The sequence below is a fragment of the Sus scrofa genome, chromosome 1 (genome assembly GCF_000003025.6).
Source record: "Sus scrofa isolate TJ Tabasco breed Duroc chromosome 1, Sscrofa11.1, whole genome shotgun sequence".
NCBI lineage: Eukaryota > Metazoa > Chordata > Mammalia > Artiodactyla > Suidae > Sus > Sus scrofa.
The window spans coordinates 9,414,332-9,433,132 of record NC_010443.5 but is presented as its reverse complement, the minus strand read 5'-3'; the positions used below and the strand labels follow the sequence as shown (position 1 = coordinate 9,433,132).

The 18,801-nt window shown below is 49.0% G+C and overlaps 1 protein-coding gene across 11 annotated transcripts in view; it reads left to right on the top strand.

Moving 5' to 3' along the window:
* Positions 1-18,801, top strand: part of ZDHHC14 (zinc finger DHHC-type containing 14) — a 271,704-nt gene that overhangs the window by 186,587 nt on the left and 66,316 nt on the right. For all 11 annotated transcript variants that reach the window (XM_021086517.1, XM_021086485.1, XM_021086500.1 and 8 more), the window contains exon 3: positions 9,598-9,756. In XM_021086517.1, coding sequence (XP_020942176.1) covers positions 9,598-9,756 — 159 coding nt within the window. The remainder of the gene's footprint in view (positions 1-9,597; positions 9,757-18,801) is intronic.

Here is an 18,801-nt window from a genome sequence, read left to right as displayed (position 1 = left end):
GCTGTTTCATTAGGTAGATGTTCCATAATGAAGCAGATAATATCAACTCTTTGAGTGACATTAGCATCTTGGTAAATGGCACAGATCTTTCTTTCCTGTGCTCCCATTCTTAGCTAGCTGCTTAGATAGATTCGCCAGCTGCTAATACTAAAACCCAGACTGAGGGTTTGCCACAGGTCCCAAATCTGCCTTCATCTGAGGTTTACTTTTCTAAAAATACAGATTCTTAGCTCCTAACACAGATAAGAATCTTTAGAAGCAAGGAATCTACAGAGTTCCTACCATGATGCAGTGGGTTAAGAGTCTGACTGCAGCAGCTCAGGTTGCTGCAGAGGAGTGGGCTCAAAGTCTGGCCCCGTGCCGTAGGTTAAAGAATCCAGCTGTAGGTCACAGCTGTAGCTCAGATTCAGTCCCTGGCCTGAGAACTTTCATATGCTGCGGGTGCAACCATTAAAAAAAAAAAAAAAAAAAAAGAGGAGTAAGGAATCTACAGATTTCTTAAGCCTCCTGGTAAGCAGACCTTCGTGTATGTGCTAGTCAGTGTACCTACAAGGATGAGAAGGGGACTTCACCGGGCTTCTGTCCTACGTGCTAACAAGTGTTTGCTTCTATGGCCATGCTTCTCAGACTTTCATGTGCCTCTTAATCACCTGGGATTATTCACTTCTAGCCAATGCTGCTTGTCCACCGACCGCAGTTTGAGCACCAAGATTCTGGGTCAAAGTTTCTCAGCCTCAGCACTATGGATATTTGGGGCTAGATAACTCTTTGCGGAGGGTGCTGTCCGGTGTATTGTACCATGTTTAAGCAGCATCCTGGGCTTTACTCTGTATGTGCCAGTAGAATTCCTTCCACGTGTGACCACCAGACATCATTGTCTGTGGTCAGATTTCCCCCAGGGGCGGTGTCACCCTGGTTGAGAATCGCTGCCCTTGGCGATCTTGGTCATCAGCCAAGTTTAAGATCTATTATTAAAAGAGATTTGTTTGCACACTTCAATTATGAAAACTCCACACTCTGGATTTATTTACCCTCCCTAGAGTATAAGCCACGAAAGGGCAATGGACTGATTTTATTCGTCACCGCATCCACAGCACCTCAAAGGCTATTTAGCGGGTAATAGGTACCTGATAGGTAGCCACACGAACGGATGCCTGACGCTGGCACTGAGTAGCACCTGAAATGAAGCTCATTCTTTGAGGCTACCTTTTCTGTTTTCTGTTACTAGACTGTAAAAGTTGCTTTGCCCAATTCTCTACAAACACTTTTGTTGTGTTTTTCTCAATTCTATGTTAAAATCCTAAGTAGTCGGATTCTCATGGGGCTATGAAGTGCCCATCAAAGTTCTCATCTGACAAGTGCTCTTTTCTTGACCAAGTTCTCTCTGAAAGGAGATCCATCCCACAAGCCCTTTGACGACCGAGTCTAGGATGAACCCCAGTCCTCTAGGGTTTCTAAGCGAAATTACCTCCTACAACCCAGAACCAGCTTCTCATTCAGGGACGGCAAGGTCAAGTCCGAGCCACTCTGGGAAACAAGGGTTTGCTCTTTGCACTCCTCAGTCCCCGCTTCTTCGGCTGTCACAGTCCCCACTGCCGTCAGGTGTTCCTCCCGCCTCTGACTTCTTAACGCGCTGGTGAGGGACTTGGAGGCACATCCCTGAGACAGGACTCCATCAACACAATCACCTCTTGGCATCTCCCTCTCAGAGCCAAAAAGCACTGCGTCTGTCCCCCTAGTTCCCCTCTCTGGGGACTTCACAGGCAGCCACGGTCCCCCAGGCAATCCTTGCGTGCCCTCCTTTGCTCATGAAGGTGGGGCCACCAGAGCGGGTTTGAGCCTCAGCAGAAAAAAGTAGGTAGCACCCCCCACGCCCCCAGCAGGGGCAGCCAGGCCAGGGATCTTCCCCTTGCAGATCCCCACCCCATCCCTGCATGAGGACCCCTCGCTAGGTCTCTGCATCCTTGGATCATTCTACCTGTTTGAGGACAAGCCTGTGATCTCTCACGGTGGCCAACCCCCATACTCCTGCCAGCTCTGTGCATGTGATCTAAGCATCCTGGGAGTGAGGGGTTAATCCCTCTCACCAGCCTCCAGTCCTGGCTCTGTTTCCAGTGCTCTTGGTCCAGCCCAGAGGGAGCACAGTTCCTTCCTGTTCCACCCCAGCATCCACTCCTCTATCACAGCATCATCACTCGTTTGTCCTGAGGAAACCCTGACGTTCCCGCCAGCTCCCACCTCTTCCGTCAGCCTTTCCCATGCTGGCATGCCACGCGCCCCGTCTCCCGATGGGCGTATCCTGGGGTGGCAGGAGAGCCAAGCACACTGGGGAAACCCCGGGTTTCCTCTCTGTCCCCTCTGCTGTGCTGTGAGACTCTTCCAGAGGGATTCCAGTGTCATAGTTTCCCTGGTGTGTGTGACACACACTAAGTGCTCAGCCACACTGGGCTCTCCTTCCACCTCTCGGGCACTCCTTGCTTTTAGATGCCAGATTGCCTCGAGGCTCAGCCGCTGGCCCTGTCGCCGTCCAGCACCTGCCATCCTTACCCTCTCTCTGTGTCATTGCCAGACATTTCTCTCCAGCCCCCGGCCTTAACTCTGAGATCCCATGCTGTATGTGCACCTACCCCTGTGAGGTTTCCTCTGGTCCAGTATAAGCAGGAGATCGCTTCCCACCCCCACTGCCCCTCCCCCCAAACAGGAAGTGCTCCCTCCCCAGGGGATGCTGCCACCGTGCTCCCCTGCTCCCAGCCAGAGCCTGAGGCTCGTCCCTGTCACCCAGCTGCCTCTCATGTACCACATCCATGAGTGATTGATGTGACCATTGTAATGTTTCTGGAATGTGTCTCCTACTCTTCGTCATCACAGCTCCAGCCTTACTTCAGGTTCACCTTGCCTCTCGTCTGTATCCCAAATCCCTCCCAACTGGCCCAAACCCACCTTGCTCCCTCCCCCACCCGTCTTGGAGCCTGCCTGCCCGACAGGTGATGTTCTCTAATTCCTACTGGTCACCTCCCACGGCCCCACGGCCTCGAACTCTTCTTGGATTCTGGACTAAGATTCTCTGGGGGAAAAGAACCAGCGGAAGCCATATAGATTTATTTTTAAGGAATTGGCTCAGGCAGTTGTGGGGGCTGGCAAATTTGAAGTTTGTTGTGTAGGCTGGAAAGTCAGGCAAGAGTTGATATTACAGTCTTTTTTTAAAATGTTTATTTTTAATTTTTTTATTATAGTTGATTTGCAATGTTCTGTCAATTTCTGCTGTACAGCAAAGTGACCCAGTTATACATATATATATATGTATACATTCTCCTCACATTATCTTCCATCATGTTCCATCCTGTGCAGCAGGACCTCATTGCTTATCCATTCTAAATGGAATAGTTTGCATCTATGAACCCCAAACTCCCCGTCCATCCCACTCCCTCCTCCTTGGCAACCACAAGTCTGTTCTCCATGTCTGTGAGACAGTTTCTGTTCTGGAGACAGGTTCATCTGTGCCATATTTTAGATTCCATATATAAGTGATAACGTATGATATTTGTCTTTCTCTTTCTGACTTAATTCACTTAGTATGAGACTCTCTAGTTGTATCCATGCTGCTTCAAATGGCATTTTGTTCTTTTTATGGCTGAGTAGTATTCCATTGTGTTTATATACCATGGCGTTACAGTCCTGAGTCCAAATTACAGCAGGCTGGAAAGCCAGGCTGGGTTTCTTACATTGCCGTCTTGAGGAGAATTTTTTCTGCTTCAGGGAAGCGCAGTCTTGGCTCTTAAGACTGCAGTTGATTGGCGGAGGCTCACCCACGTTAGGGAGCATAACCTGCTTTACCCAAAGGCTGCTGATTTTAATGTTAATCTCATCTAAAAATACCTTTGAAGCGACATCCAGATCGGTGTTTGACTGTGATCTGGGCACAGCGCTTAGCCAAGTTGACATGAAACTAACAGTAAACTTCCTCTTGCACTTAGGATGAAGGCCAGCAGCAGACCTGACCGCAGGGCTCTGTGCAGTCTAGCCCCGCCCTCCTCCTCTCCGACTGTCTCCTGGTCTCTCTGTTTCTGGTCACACTGGCCTCCCTTCCCTTCTTGGATCTGCCTCCTGTCCCAGGGCCAGTATACAAGTGTTGCTCCCTCTGCCTGAAATGCCCCGCTCCCAGCATGTGTGCACGCTCACACACACACGCCAGCAGGTACACACCCACACACATTGCCTAGGGAAGCACTACCTCTTCCGGGAAGAATCCCCACAGCCAGTGGCCTTCCCTGCTCCTCTGACTCAATATAACACTGTGCATAACGATGCCTTTCGTCGTGCAATGATTAATTAATGTCTGTCTCCTGTGAACTCCCTGAAGCCAGGGACCAGGTCTCCTCGAAGGTCTGTGTTGCCCACCAGGGTGCCTCTAATACTCGTAGCTTTTGAATGAAGGATTTGGGAAGAGAACCTGCGCCTTGAGTGTCTTCCGTTGCTTGCAGGACTCGTAAGGCCTGCCCTTGCCTATGGCTCCCCCCGACCCCCCACGGGCTTCCCTGATCTGCTTGCTCCTGGCTTTGCGACACTCTCCTTCCTGAGATGAGCTCCCCTGAGCAGAGGGGACCCCGCATTTACCCGCTGAAACTCTGCCTGCCTGAGCCTCACTCAGTTTCATCCTTGAAGACAGACATTTAAGACAAAGTGACTTAGTGAATCTTTTAACTGGAGGAAGAGGCCTGGGGACGGTCAGACAGACCCCCGCGAGCCCTCGTATATGCATCTGTATTTAATCATTTGTGGAGGCCAAGGTGCTGCCGTCCGAGGTAATAGTGAGAAGACAGTCACGCTCTTACTCTCTTGAGTGGAAACCTACCTGCTGTCTGTAGACAGACCAGCATTTGCTCACCCTTTTTCCCCAACACTTAAAATAAGAGAAGTTGACTCGTCTGACATCTTTATCATTGTTAATATTTTTCTATAAATTTGGAAGCTTAGAACCTGTAAGCTAAGAGTTTATCTTAAGTGGCTCTATAAACAACCATCTGCATGACGGATCACTGTTCTGAGGTTGGGAAATCTGTGTGCCACATGCCTCAGAGTGTCAGTGAAGTGAGCTGTGTGAAGATTTTAGATTCATTAGATTCAGCAGCTGTCCTCCAGCAGGTGCAGTTGAGACAGTCAGGAAAGCTCGAGCATAGGGCAAGTCACGCTTTCCCTGCGACGTACATCCTAGCGCAGCGAAGCTTTATCTTCCTCCCGCCCAAGTGCCTCTTGGTGGCGGTTCCTCCCGCTCTGGTGGCCTCAGCGGGTGGATGCTCTGCGCAATGTCAGTGCACCAGCAAGTGACACTTCTGCTTCCTGTTGCTGAAGGAAAAGAATCTTAATCTTCATCTCGTGTAAACTGGGATTTTTTTTTCCCTTTGGTTTTAAAAAAAGCAGAGTTCCATTATTTCATACGGTGAATTTCAGCAATTTTTAAAGTTCACCAACTTTTGTCCCTGACTTCAGGGCAGGATTAAATCAGATGCAGGCAAGTGGGTCTCTCCGAATGTTAGCACTCTGTTATTCCTCCAAAAAAAGATGACTTGTGTTTTGGACAGTGTCTTTGAAATTAGGACATATTAACAACTTCCTTAAAACCTCTGGAAAGCCAATGCATGACTGCTCTTTGAGTGAAAAACTTAGTGAGAAGGCAGTTTTGTGCCCTGAACTTGCACAGAACAGCTATCCCCTGGATTCATAAATGAGCTAAGGGAGTTCCTGTTATGGCTCAGCAGGTTAAGAATCCGACTAGTATCCAAGAGGACTCGAGTTTGATCCCTGGCCCCACTCAGTGGGTTAAGGATCTGGTATAGCCCTGAGCTATAGTGTAGGTTGCAAATGCAGCTCGGAACCACCGTTGCTGTGGCTGTGGTGTAGGCTGGTGGCTACAGCTCTGATTTGACCCCTAGCCTGGGAACCTCCATATGCAGCAGGTACAGCCCTGAAAGAAAAAAAATGAGCTAAGGACAGGGAGAGCCCAAAGGAGAAAGGAGGCGACTCTGCTTTCAGCATGTTTCCACAGGAGAAGCTGGAACTGGACCTAAGGGGATGAGGATGAGGAGTACCCAGCAGGCCAGGGGCCGGTGGGGATTCTCAAGAGCTGGGGAGGGGCCTGGGAGCATGAATGCAGGGCCAGGCCAGGTGGGCAAGGAGGCCGGCTGGGGAAGATGGTGCTGCGGGAAGAGAGGGCAGGTGCAGGGGGACCTAGGGCCCAGCGCCAGAGGCCTGGGCTTTCTACGTCAGACGTGCCCTTGAGAAGCAGGCTCCCAGGGCCGTGAGGAGAGCAGACTGCGGTGGCCGGGGACGCAGGACTCATCAACCCTCACCGACTGCTCCCCTCACATCTCCTCACTTATCGGTCCCCCACTGCCTCCGGTGCGGTATTTTGTGTATAGTAAATAGTTCATAAATATCCATTGATTTTTCTGTTTCTTTTCAAGTTCTGGGGTCCATCGTTCACCTCGTGGCATAGCTGGGCCCAGAATCCAGGTCCGCTGAGGCTTCCTTTTCTTTTACATAGAGATCTCCAGATATTTAGTCATAGTTGTTGGGTTTAGTGTAATTCTGAAGCTTCAGTTTATGTCTGTTGAATTGCAGCCTTCAGCTCACTTTTCATCAAAGATTTCATCTTTCCCAAATGCACTTTCGAACTACAAGGTCACTGGAGGTTGTCTTAGGGCGCGCTGGTGAGGGCTCCCCTCCTTTAGTCAGTGCTTCTCAGAACCTTTTTAGGAGACATTCTGATGTGGATACATTTGTCCTCCCTGTTTCTTAAAATATTTTTCTTGAGAAATCAGTTTTTAAACTTTCCTGGTTAAAGTAACACAAATAGGTTGGATTACTGTGGTTTTTAAACCTGTATCTGATTTTCTAGTTTTCCTGGCCACGTTTTCCAGAGCTTAATAGATACAGTAGATTTCACAGCTGCCATTTGGCTAGTGAGGCACATAGTCATGATTAATTTAAGCCTCAGTGGCATCCAGTTGGCCCCAGTAGAGACCTGACCTTATCTTTGATGTGTTCAAAGCCAGTTATTTTTACCCCGATGCTTCAGGAAGTGCATGGCACGGTGTCTCTTTGTTTTCTCATCACAGAGTCAGTTGAGATGCCGCCCTCTTCCCAGTGTTTGTGCTGTGGAAGCTCGGAGCCTCTCCAGATGCCTGCTGAACTTGGCCTTTAATAGGGCAGCCACCTGGGGTGCCAGGCAGGTGGGGGACATGCCAAGAGAGGGTGTCCTGCTTGGCAAGGCCACCCAGAGTCCTTGGGCAGGTGCCACAGCCGTTCAATTACCCTAAGTGGAACCGTTGTCCTCAGTGGGAAGGTGGTAGAAGGGCTGCTGCTCACCCTCCCAACTCCAAGGAGCTCCCTGGACCCTGCGTCCTCTCCTTCTCCAACCGCCCGGGGGACTCATTCTCCATGAAGGGTAAAGGGCTGCCAGCTACTCAAACGGTTCGCCCTACCAAGGGGGTTGAGGTCTTCGCAAATACCAAAGCTCAGAGCCTCGGGGCAGATTTCCAGCCTCGGAGAGCCCCTGGAAAGAGACTGGGACTTCCCATTGTGGCTCAGCAGGTTACAGATCTGACTGGATGAGGATGCAGGTTCCATCCCTGGCCTTGTTCAGTGGATGAAGACTCGCATTGCTGTGAGCTGCGGTGTAGGCCGCAGATGTGGCTCAGATCCTGTGTGGCTGTGGCTGTGGTGGAGGCCGGCAGCTGCAGCTCTGATTCGACCCCTAGACTGGGAACTTCTATGTGCCTTGGGTGCAGCTCTAAAAAGCAAAAAAAAAAAAAAAAAGAAGATTGAGGTAAGGGGTCACTCTAGGAAACATGAGCGAGAGCAGTCCTGTGGGGACAGAGGATGCGGCCCTGCAAGTACCATCGGCTGTACCAGATCACCAGGTCCTCCGTGTGAACATACTCAGTGGCCGGGTGTGACTTTGGAGTGGGCCCTTCTATGAGCCCAGCTTCTCCAGGTTTCTGTGTTCTGGAAGTTTAGCTCTTTATCATGCATGTGCCTGTACTCGGGTTCAAAACAAAGACGAACCTGAGAGGAGGAGGCGCCCATGATGTGTGGTTGGCAGTGGTTACAGGCCCCCTGAGAGCAAGGTTCTCAAACCCTACTATGGTGCAGGAACCCGCCAGGGCTAGTGGCAGGATCTCTGTAAAAGCAGATTCTGTTCCAGTAGTTCTGGGGCAGGACCAAGAGAGCACATGCTGCTCTGAGGAGCTCTCAGATGGTGCGGATGCTGCGCAGACCCCGTGACAAGGCCTGCAGCAGCTGGTCTCAACTTTGGCTGCACGTCCCCTCTACCTGGGACTTTTTTCTAATGCCAGGCTGTTCCCCGCCACTGAAATCAGAACCTCTGAGGGCGGGACGTAGTATGGGTAGTTTGGAAAGCTCTCCATGTCGTTCCTGACCCCGTTGAGTTTTGGGGGGTGGGGGGCGCTGAGTGGATGATGGGACTCATTCCAGCCACTTTGGAATTTTACCAAAAGTGTGTCGCAGCTGTCGCTGTCTGATCGTGTGTACATATGAATGAAAAGGAACAGCTACCTTTCGTGTTACCAGCTCTGTCTTACGATTTGCCCCCCACCCCCACCCCCCACCACCCGCCACGGCCTCCTGCTCCTACTGCATAGCTAGCTGCCCTCAATTCTTTCTGGCTGTGAGGGGTCTAGATGAGAATAAAATGGGATGTTTTATCTTCCTGTGAAGCTGGGGTTCCCAACCCTCCAGCACGTTAGAATAACCCTGGGCAATTCGGATTTAATGGCTCTGGGGCAGGGTGCCTGCACTAGGGGAGTTTTAAAAGCTCTCTGGGCGATTCTAATGTGAACTGAGGGTTGAAAGCCAGGTTATAAGATAAAATGAGACTTAAAAAAAATACACATGTGTGTTTTCTTCATTTTAAAAATTGTTCCTCAAAAAATAAAAGATGCTGGTCAGACAATAAACAAAATATAGACATTTTAAAAAATGTATATTTAATAGTTTCTTTAAATATACATTTTATTCTGTATTCCCCCCATCCAATATCTGGTATTTTTGAGAAAGCCAATGGGCAAAGCCTTGAGCGGGCTTTAGAGTACGCCGGCAGAGAAGGAAAGTGTTCATCATGTCAGTATCACCCACTGCATCAATAAGGACGGTGCTAGTTGGTGTAACACTGCGCAGTTTCGGCCCAGGAGGGAGGTCATGGGGCAGCCCTCCTGTGCGTAGGCACGGGTGCCTCCAAGGTGGCCTGGGGAGGCGCGGAAAGAGTGGGTGGGGCTCAGGGGAGGAGCCCACCTCTGGGCGGAGCCACGTGTGCTCACACTCCATTGGCCAGAGCTCAGTCACGTGGCCTCGCCAACCTGATGGAATCTTAAGCACCACTCCGAACTCTGAAGGAACAAGGTTGTGGGATGACCAGTGCTCGGCGTTCTACTGCATTTGTGTGTCTGGGGTCAGGTGCCTCCCAGGAAGGCACCGAGTGTGGGCCCTGCCCTGGGAAATGCGGACTCCAGGCTGCCCCGGTGCCGGAGCCTGCAGAGCTGAAGTGCTACGTTAAGTGCCTGTGCTCTCTTTTCTCCACAGATATTGCAAATGGCACCAGTTCAGGGGGGTACCGCCCACCTCCCAGAACCAAAGAAGTCATCATCAATGGCCAGACTGTGAAACTTAAATATTGTTTCACCTGCAAGATTTTCCGGCCCCCTCGTGCCTCTCATTGTAGCCTTTGCGATAACTGCGTAGGTGAGTAGAAGCACAAATTGCCTTGGTTCCGCCTCTAATGCTTGTCGGTAGCTGATGGAATAGCTGGTTTCCTTTGAATAGACCCTGTGGGAAAGAGAGTCAGCATGTGTGTCTCTTTAATCCTTCAAAACTAAACACCTCAATAATAGTTAATATTTCAACCGTATTGCCTCCTGCCACTGAGACTTGTTCAAGCCTACCATCATCAAATCTCTTTTTACCTCCTGCAGCACCCTAGAACAGCACAAGGCCCCAGGCCTCCTCCCGGGGCACACACTCCAGAGTCTGGGTTCTTTGTGCCTGGAGTTGCCAGATGCAGGCACTTGAAATAAAACCATTTCACCCCTAGAACCTCCATGGCCCAAGGAGCTGGCCGCATGCACAGTAGTGCAGTTCTCCTGACTCCTCAGAGGGGCATTTTGCTTGGGGAGCTGGAGGCATTTGAAGCCCAAAGAGAGGACAAGAGGCAGAGGCCAAGAGATTTCTGGGCCTAGAGTTAGGATTGCTCTTCCTCCCAGAGACCACCAGGACCTGCCTCCTCTGTCGGCTCTGCTTTTTCTCCAGGACAGTGGTGCACAGGGGTCCTCAGCGTAAGACCTGGCCTCGGCTGTTAGTCCCCACCCCCCGGCCCCCAGTACGGGACTCCTACCACTGACGTGAGGACCAACCCCTTGGAATTATTTGGGCAGCCCTTCCTGTCACTTCAGACTGAGAGCTGCTACCCTCACCCACAGACCCTCTTCTCTCCCGGATGGAGCTTCTCAGAGGCGAGGCTGGCAAGGAGATGGCAGAGGCCCCAGATTACTGGGAGGGTCGTGAGAAATGGAGCAAGGCTTTGCCACCCTGGGGACACCTCCCATTTCCCCAGCCCCACAGCCTGCCTCGGATAGACATGACCAGGGATTCCTGGGTGCGCAGGTGTGGCAATCCCGTTAAACTCATACCTGAAAGAGCACATCTCAGAGCGAGCCTCGTTTCCCTTAGTGACACATTATCGGTTGCCAGCACTTTTGGAGGTTGTTAGAAGTTGTAGTCTCAGTTCTTCTTGAGAAAACTCAAATGTTACCTAATGTATTTCCTGCTGTGCAAAGCAGTTTTCCCTTTATTTGTCTGAAATTTACTTTATCCTAACTTTAATAACCTACAATTTGATAGAAAGCCCGTGTTTTCCCTCTCAGGCCTTGCCTTGGTTTTATCAACTGGGATATATTCCTTTTGCCTTTGCCTCCCTAGCAAAACAGCATGGAATTTGGTTCAGTCTCTCCCAGTGAAGAGCCTGGAACCAATGGCCTGGGTACAAACACCAGCTTTGTGACTTAGATAAGCTCCCTCCGCTCTCTCTGCCTTGCTTTTCTCATCTCTGCCGCCGTGTCAGTGGGACCCCCTACCTGATGGGATAGTTGAGACAGTACATGAGTTAATGCACACAGAGCACTTAGACCAGGGCCTGGCTTTTGGCAGGAGCTCTGTAATTGTTAGCTGCTGTTCTGTCGTAACTACTGCTCCCTTGGCATTTTTGATTGGCTTTCTCTGGTGAATTCCTTGATTTAATGGAACCCTCTATGGGTGCGATGACCAAACCCTGGTCCTCTGTGTGAGGACACGCACCAGGGTTTCCACAAGGACACGTGAAAGCCTTTGTGTGACTTCTGATACCCTTCTTGGTGACTCCAGAACCAGGGGCCATCCCATGTCCATCTTGAGGACACTTTTAAACCAACACAGCACAGTGGCTTAAGTATCTTCAGGGAAACAATCAGGAGGGATTGACAGGACCCTTTCTTGGGTTGTAATTTAGACATTACATCATGGAATATTATGTGTTGGATGGTATGTGACTTACACGCTTTCACATAAAATCTGGTGTTTTGCACGCTTTCTCCTGGGGGTCTCACGTCTCGTTGCAGGAGGCATTTGTAGGAGGTTGTTACCTACAGACCTGAAGAGGTTACTGGGCATCTCTCTCTCTTGAGCATTTATAAGGATAAATTACTGATACCTGACTTTCTAGGTTTTCATTTGTATCAGTTGGTCTCAAATCTTCTGTTCTCTGTCTCTAGGCTAGCTTCCTAATCATGACGAAACTCTCCTCCCTATCTCATAGTGTTTTAAAATTCTCTTTGAATTATACTGCAAAACACTTTCTAAAGTTTGTGTAATTCCCTCATGTGTTCCCTGCGTCACCCATAGGTATACGTGTTCCTTAAAGAACCCTGATGAACTAGATGTAAAATCCTCTTCCCAAAGTTATCTACCTGCTGAATGGTGTGCTTCTATGGTATAGATGTCTAAGATAGTATCCTTTCTGGTAGAAACTACCAGCTGAGAAAATAAGAGCCACCAGTCTGTGGTGTATATCCAGGACCCCTTCTGATAGGTTCTGGGCATAAAGAGGCTCTGAGCAACCTTTATGATAAACCCAAGTCGCAGCAGTAATCCAGAACTCCACACGCAGGCACGATGTTGTCCAAAAATGGGAAGATGCCGCACAGCAAAGGGAAAGGAGAGGAAGGGGGAGAGATTGGGGTGGGCTTAAGAGAAGGAAACTGGAGAAAGAGCACATTGCTGGTAGCTTCCTCTAAGCATTGTTTGATGGTCCGGGGCTGGAGGTTGGCAGCTACTGATCAGGGCCCCGCTCTGGGCAGGACAGGTGAGAGAAATAGCATACAGCGATTTAAAATAAAGCTGCCCACTGCTGCACTGGGCAAACAACCACACAGCGATTCAAGCCTCCATAGTTTTGGTTTTCCAGTTCATTGCACTACACCGGGGCCTCAGTGTGACCCATTAGCTGACCAACAAATTGGACCTTATGCATTCGGGAAAACAGAGTGGAAAGCAGATGTCTCCAACTGAGAAGTGTAATTGCAGAGTTGGCCACTGTTTTATTTTTAGAGAGAAAGATTTTTATTGAAAGAATTCTCCTTTTTGCAGCCAGGAGAAAAAATACAATGGTGTGCTGAAAGCTAGGGCTCGCCCATGTGGCCTCCCTTCCCGCGTAATGAATGGTTTGGGTTGGTACTTCCTAGGCATGCAGATAAATGTCACTTTTCCCTGGGAGAGGAGCGAGGAAGAAGCAGACTCCCTGGCATTTCAGAAGGAGGGGGGTGTCGTTAAATACTGTTGAAATGAGAGCAGTATCATAGGGGCTCTATAGTTTGAGTTGGGGACTGAGGGAGAAGCTTTCCTGGGGAGAAACTCTAACACAGAATTATGTTATCCTAGAATGAGTTAGCAGACACGGCCCTCAGGACAGATAGACCCAGGACGGAATCGTGGTCCTGTCCTCGGATAATACTGGAACCTGGGCCAGGTATCTGACCGCCCCCAACAGTTTCCATGTCTGTAGAATGGGGCGATCCTAGTACTGCCTCGTAGGTTCCTTTTAAGGATGAAGTGAGATGGTGCCCAGCGAGCTCAGCCCTGGTGGCCACCGAGGGTTCCGAAGGGGCTCATATTGATGCTGTTGTCCTGCCTGACGAAGAAGGGCTGCCGCGGGCTTCCCAGGTGACTGCACACAAGGACGCTGTGCGAGATGGGTGGCCCCTTGTTTTCCTGTAGGCGGGGAGGACTTGGATGACCTGCAGTCGCAGGAGGGAGCATCTTCTCTCTCTCTCTCTCTGACTTTGTTCAACTGTTTCTGTCTCTCTCTGGTTTTCTCTCTGTGTTGCCATCAAATCACTTCTGCACATTTGAAAGAGCGTATCTGGGGCTCTCTGTTCATCCAGGCAATTTTTGACACAATATTGCTAAGCAACCCACACCTCTGCCCGCTCAGACCCTTTGAGTCCCCGAGATGATTGAAGTGAGAGTAGCAGAAGGAGCTGGAAAGCAAAACGTGCACTTGTGAGGTCTTCGCAAACTCACCCTGGACGTCCCACCCCTAGAAAGTCCCTCCACGTCTCCCAAGCAGGTGGACCCTTACAGGGAAGTCTGTCCCTGCGTGGCCTCTGGACCAGTGTCACAATAGCAAGTGGCTTTCCTTGGAAATGGGTAATTTTCACACAACCTAAACCTGTAGTAAAAAAGGGACTTACCTGAAAGTAATGTATTCACACATCGTGACCTAAATTAAGTGTGCTGTCACTGCGAAGGAGCACTGCAAGCTCTCACAGGCCTGCTCCAGGAGAGTCCAACTTTGACCAGCCCGGAGGCAGTAGCACCTGGGTCCCAGACCTGCCACCTTGTCTGAAAGTTGGCAGAGGGAAGCCTCTCTGCATCTGTGATGCCACACCTGGAGGTGTGCTGAGGACAGAGAAAATGGCACATGAAGCCCTCTAGTTGTGTCAGCCCTGCAGAGCTCCTGGCAGTACCAGCCTCTTCCCTCATGCAGGAGGTGCCCTGGTCCCATTTCCTTCCGTCATTTCAGTTTGGATGGCACAAAGAACCTGCAGGTGCCCTCTGCAGGGACTCAGTGCCCGCTTACTCTTGTTTTGGGGAGCGCCTAAAGGCCATTTTAAATGCTTGCTCTTTCTCTCCCGGGTATTTTGCCCCTCTCTCCCTCCCGCTGCCCCAGGTGCTTCCTCTTTGCTGTAAGGTTTTGAGCTCTGACCACAGGTGCCTTGTCTATTGAGTACACTCTGCTGGGTGCTGCTGCCCGTTAGAGCCTGGTCACCGCCTTGCAGTTGTCCTCGATAGTAAGAGGTCTGAGATGTAGAACTGCAGCTGCCTTCCGGTGTGGGGTAGCAGTCTGCCACTTCTTTTTAGCTCTTTCAGGATGACGAGGGGGGTATTCGTTTTCCGTAGGAAAGCGCATCATTTGAAGGGAACAGAACAAGCGAACACTCGTATCCTCCCAGGAACCCAAACTGAAAGAGACAGGGACTTACTGTGCCCTCCGTTTCCAATACCCTTGCTTCTCACTGAGATTTACTGAGCATGAGTGTCAGGCACTGTACTAGTTATAGCATCTAGACAGATCAAAATAAAACTCAGTCCCCGAGAATCATTATTAAGAACAGATCAAAGAGAAATCAGACAGAAAGCATGACGTTTATCAAAAACATTACAGGGCTCAAAAAAGAGTAGTTTGACATTAGTAAAGAGTGGAATTAAAAATTCAGTCATCAACATATGTCAAATCACATTGCATCAAAATACGTAAAGTAAAAATTGTTAGAAAATGCAAGGATAATTTGGTATAAAAATAATGCTGGTGAGAAACAATAACAACGCTCCCCCCCCACCCCCGCTTTGTGGGCTTAGATAAGCAAAATAAAAAGAAAATAAAAATACAAATATATAATCAATAAATATATGCTGAACCTTGTTTCTGCAAAGTATATTTACCTTTTTTAACTGAATGGGGAACATTAGCAAAATTATACATACTAGCTGCGCAGAAATTCCTAACTTCCCACAAACAAATACTGCACAGACTGTGTCATCTAATGACACAATAACAAAATTAGAAGCCACTCACAAAAATATAAATACACAAACCAGGAGTTCCCATTGTGGTGCATCGGGATCGGTGGTGTCTTCTGCAGCAGCAGGACGCAGGTTCAATCCCCTGCCTGGCACAGTGGCTTGGATCTGATCCTTGGCTCAAGGAACTCCACATGCTGGGGGGCGGCAAAAAAAAAACTCAAACTTAACCAATTATAATTTTTTTTTTTTTTTTTTTTTTTTTTGGCTTTTGACCTTTTAGGCCTGCACCCACGGCATATGGAAATTCCCAGGCCAGGGGTCGAATTGGAGCTGTAACTACTGGTCTACGTCACAGATCCGAGCCATGTCTGCGATCTACACCACAGCTCCCGGCAACACCGGATCCTTAACCATCAACTCCTGGATGACAGAGACTTCAAATTTGCAATTTTGGAATAGTTAGAAAATGACAATATGAACAATGCCAAATTGGCACAACATTATAAATCAACTATACTGTGTGTGTGTATGTGTGTGTGTGTTTGCCTTTTCTGGGGCCGCTATCCACGGCATATGGAGGTTCCCAGGCTAGGGGTTTAATCAGAGCCGTAGCCACCAGCCTACGCCACAGCAACAGCAATGTGGGATCCGAGCTGCAGCTGCAACCTACACCACAGCTCACAGCAATTCTGGATCCTTAACCCACTGAGCAAGGTCAGGGATTGAACCCGCAACCTCATGGTTTCTAGTCAGATTCTTTAACCACTGAGCCATGACAGGAACTCCTAAATCAACTATGCTTTTTAAAAATTCAAAAAAAAATTCTAGGGAGTTCCCATTGTGGCTCAGCAGGTTAAGAACCCGACTAGGATCCATGAGGATGTGGGTTCTATTCCTGGCCTCGTTCAGTGGGTTGAGGATCCAGCATTGCCATGAGCTGTGGTATAGCTTGGATCCGACGTTGCTGTGATCAGCAGCTACAGCTCTGATTTGACCCCTAGCCTGGGAGCCTCCATATGCTGCAGGTGCGGTCCTTAAAAAAAAGGCAGAAAAAAAAAAAAAAAGAATTCTTAAAGATACAAAATAGTTAATGTAACCAGAAAAGGAATTATTTGGAAAGCTATCCAGTAGCTCTAAGAAGTAGAGGAGAGGGTTGAAGAAGCAGGCTCGGCAGCCTGGGTTGCTGAGTGTAGCCGGTCACACCTGCAACGGGATGTCCCAAGAGACACAGACACCACAAGCAAGATGTTTGTGGCACCACCCCTGCATTCTAACTGCTGCTGCCATTAGCTTAGGACTGTGACTCTATCTAAAGACCGCCGGCTCTGGATTCAGAGACCTGGGTGGGAGCACCTGGGCCTGCTTTGTTTCCACACTCAAGCAGCCAGCGAGGCGGGAGTGAGAGCTGCCCCGCTTTCAGCTGCTGTAACAGGGGTGGGAGGGTGGGGCGTACCCCCACCTATTTTGGGATTCTCTGCAATCAGGAAGTTTGCTTGGATGGTGGATGGCCAATGAAATTGAAAGTTTTAAAAAGTCTAGCACAAGAAAACAAAACTGAATTTAGAAGCAAATAAATGAACATAGCAGCCATCTCAAGAAGATAGAAAAGAGAGTAGCAACATAAACTTAAAAACAGGAAGAGGGAGTTCCCTGGTGGCCTAGCAGTTAAAGATTCAGTGTTGTTACTGCTGTGGCGCAGGTTTGATCCCTGGCCGAGGAATATCTTCGTGCCACAGGTGAAGCAAAAAAAAAGGGGGGGGGAATGATAACTAGAACTATGCTGCCAGATCTTATTCTTTGTCAAATAAACAACAGAAAGATAAACTTCTGGCAAGACAGAAAGAAAATAACAGATTCAAATGGGACTTTCTCTCCACAAACTTACTTATAAATTGAAAGCAATTCAGAGTTCCCATCGTGGTGCAGCGGTTAACGAATCCAACTAGAAACCACGAGGTTACGGCTTTGATCCCTGGCGTCACTCAGTGGGTTAAGGATCTGGTGTGGCCGTGGCTGTGGTGTAGGTCGCAGGTGCGGCTTGGATCTGGTGTGGCCGTGGCTGTGGTGTAGGCTTGTAGCTACAGCTCCAATTCGACCCCCAGCCTGGGAACCTCCGTATGCCGCAGGTACGGTCCTAAAAAGTAAGTAAGTAAGTAAGTAAATAAATAAATAAATAAATAAATTGAAAGCTATTTAAGGCAGGGGACAAAATAAAAAATGTCCCGTTCAATTACTAATACCGTTTTGGAAAACGATGTTACTGGAAGCTGCTCACTGTTTAGGTTCAGTGAGGGCTACCCCTGTGCTGTACATGGTCCTCCAGGGCTGGGTGGTTCTGCTTCTGAGGGCTTCCAGCCCCTTCGTGTTAACCTTGGTTTTAGTTTTTTCCTTAGTGTCTGAGGTTTTATCCTTTTTGGCTTAAGCAACAGGTCCCATAACTAAAAAATGTATCAAACAAACGGATTACTGCTTTTGGATTCAAGCCCCTAATCCGGTTTTTACCTTCACTCATTCACTGACCTGTCTGGAGAGCTGCCGCACACCTCAGACCAGCCAGTGGTTGCAGCCCCTCTCTCACCTGAAATGAACAACGATGGGAGATCTTTGAGCTGAAAGGAATGAGGAGGTTTTTCGCTTCGTGGATGATCTCTTGTGGTACATCAGGGGTTTCATGAGACTTTCAAAATAACAGATAACTCCAAGGAATCTGGCTGTCATTGAGACGTCACTCACACGTAGAGAGGCTGTGGCGGGAGCCAGAACCCATTTCAGGCTGTGTGGAAGACTGCCTTTGTTCATCAGAGGTTGCCTTCGTGGATAGAAGACACTCAGGCCAAACGTGGCCACCTCTAAACCATGTACACTTTGGAGTGTGTACTTTGGGCGCTAACTTCTTCCTGGTTTTCTTATAAGCATCTCCAATCCTTTTCAGAAAGAGATGGGAGTTTTAATTTAGTCACTCACTGTCAGTGATTCATTGTGGTTAGCTCAAGTGACAGGTGGCAGAATCCCAAGTCACTTTCCTGACTCATTTGACCAAAAGACGACGTCCTTTCCTGGAAGACTTTTCATCTCCTCTTACGTTAAACTAAAACTGTTCCTGGTTGTCAGGACGTTGTTTTTTCCAGTCTCTTCTGCCAGTTCACATCTCCTGTACCTCTTCTGGTTCTTCTCTGACCTCTTCCTGGCCATCCCCCTGCTCCTCTCTTGACTCGCCTCCATCCTCTGTGGGTTCTTCATGCTGTGGCTGGAGGCGCCCCTTTGTTTCGGTCAAATAAGCTGGCCCTTGCTCTGGCGATGTCTTTCTCATCATGCCCTCCCCACAGGAAGAGCCCCTGTGTTCTGCCACCAAGAGTGTCTTCCCAAAAATGAAAACTGAAGAGGTCCCAGGTAGTGCAGCGGGTTAAGGACCCACTAGTCGTCTCTGCAGTGGCTCGGGTTGCTGCTATGACATGGGTTCAATCCCTGGCCCTGGAAATTCTGCATGCCATAGGCACAGCCAAAAAAACAAAACAAACAAACAAAAACCCAAAAAATAAAAATTGAGAAAGTCTAGAGTTGCTTTTGAGGCAATAACCAAAACCAAATAAAATTCTACGAAGTCTTTCAACTTTTAAAAGAATTTCCTTTGTAACCTGTCTGTGATAGGAGTAACTACATGTAAGTAGAGGTAAA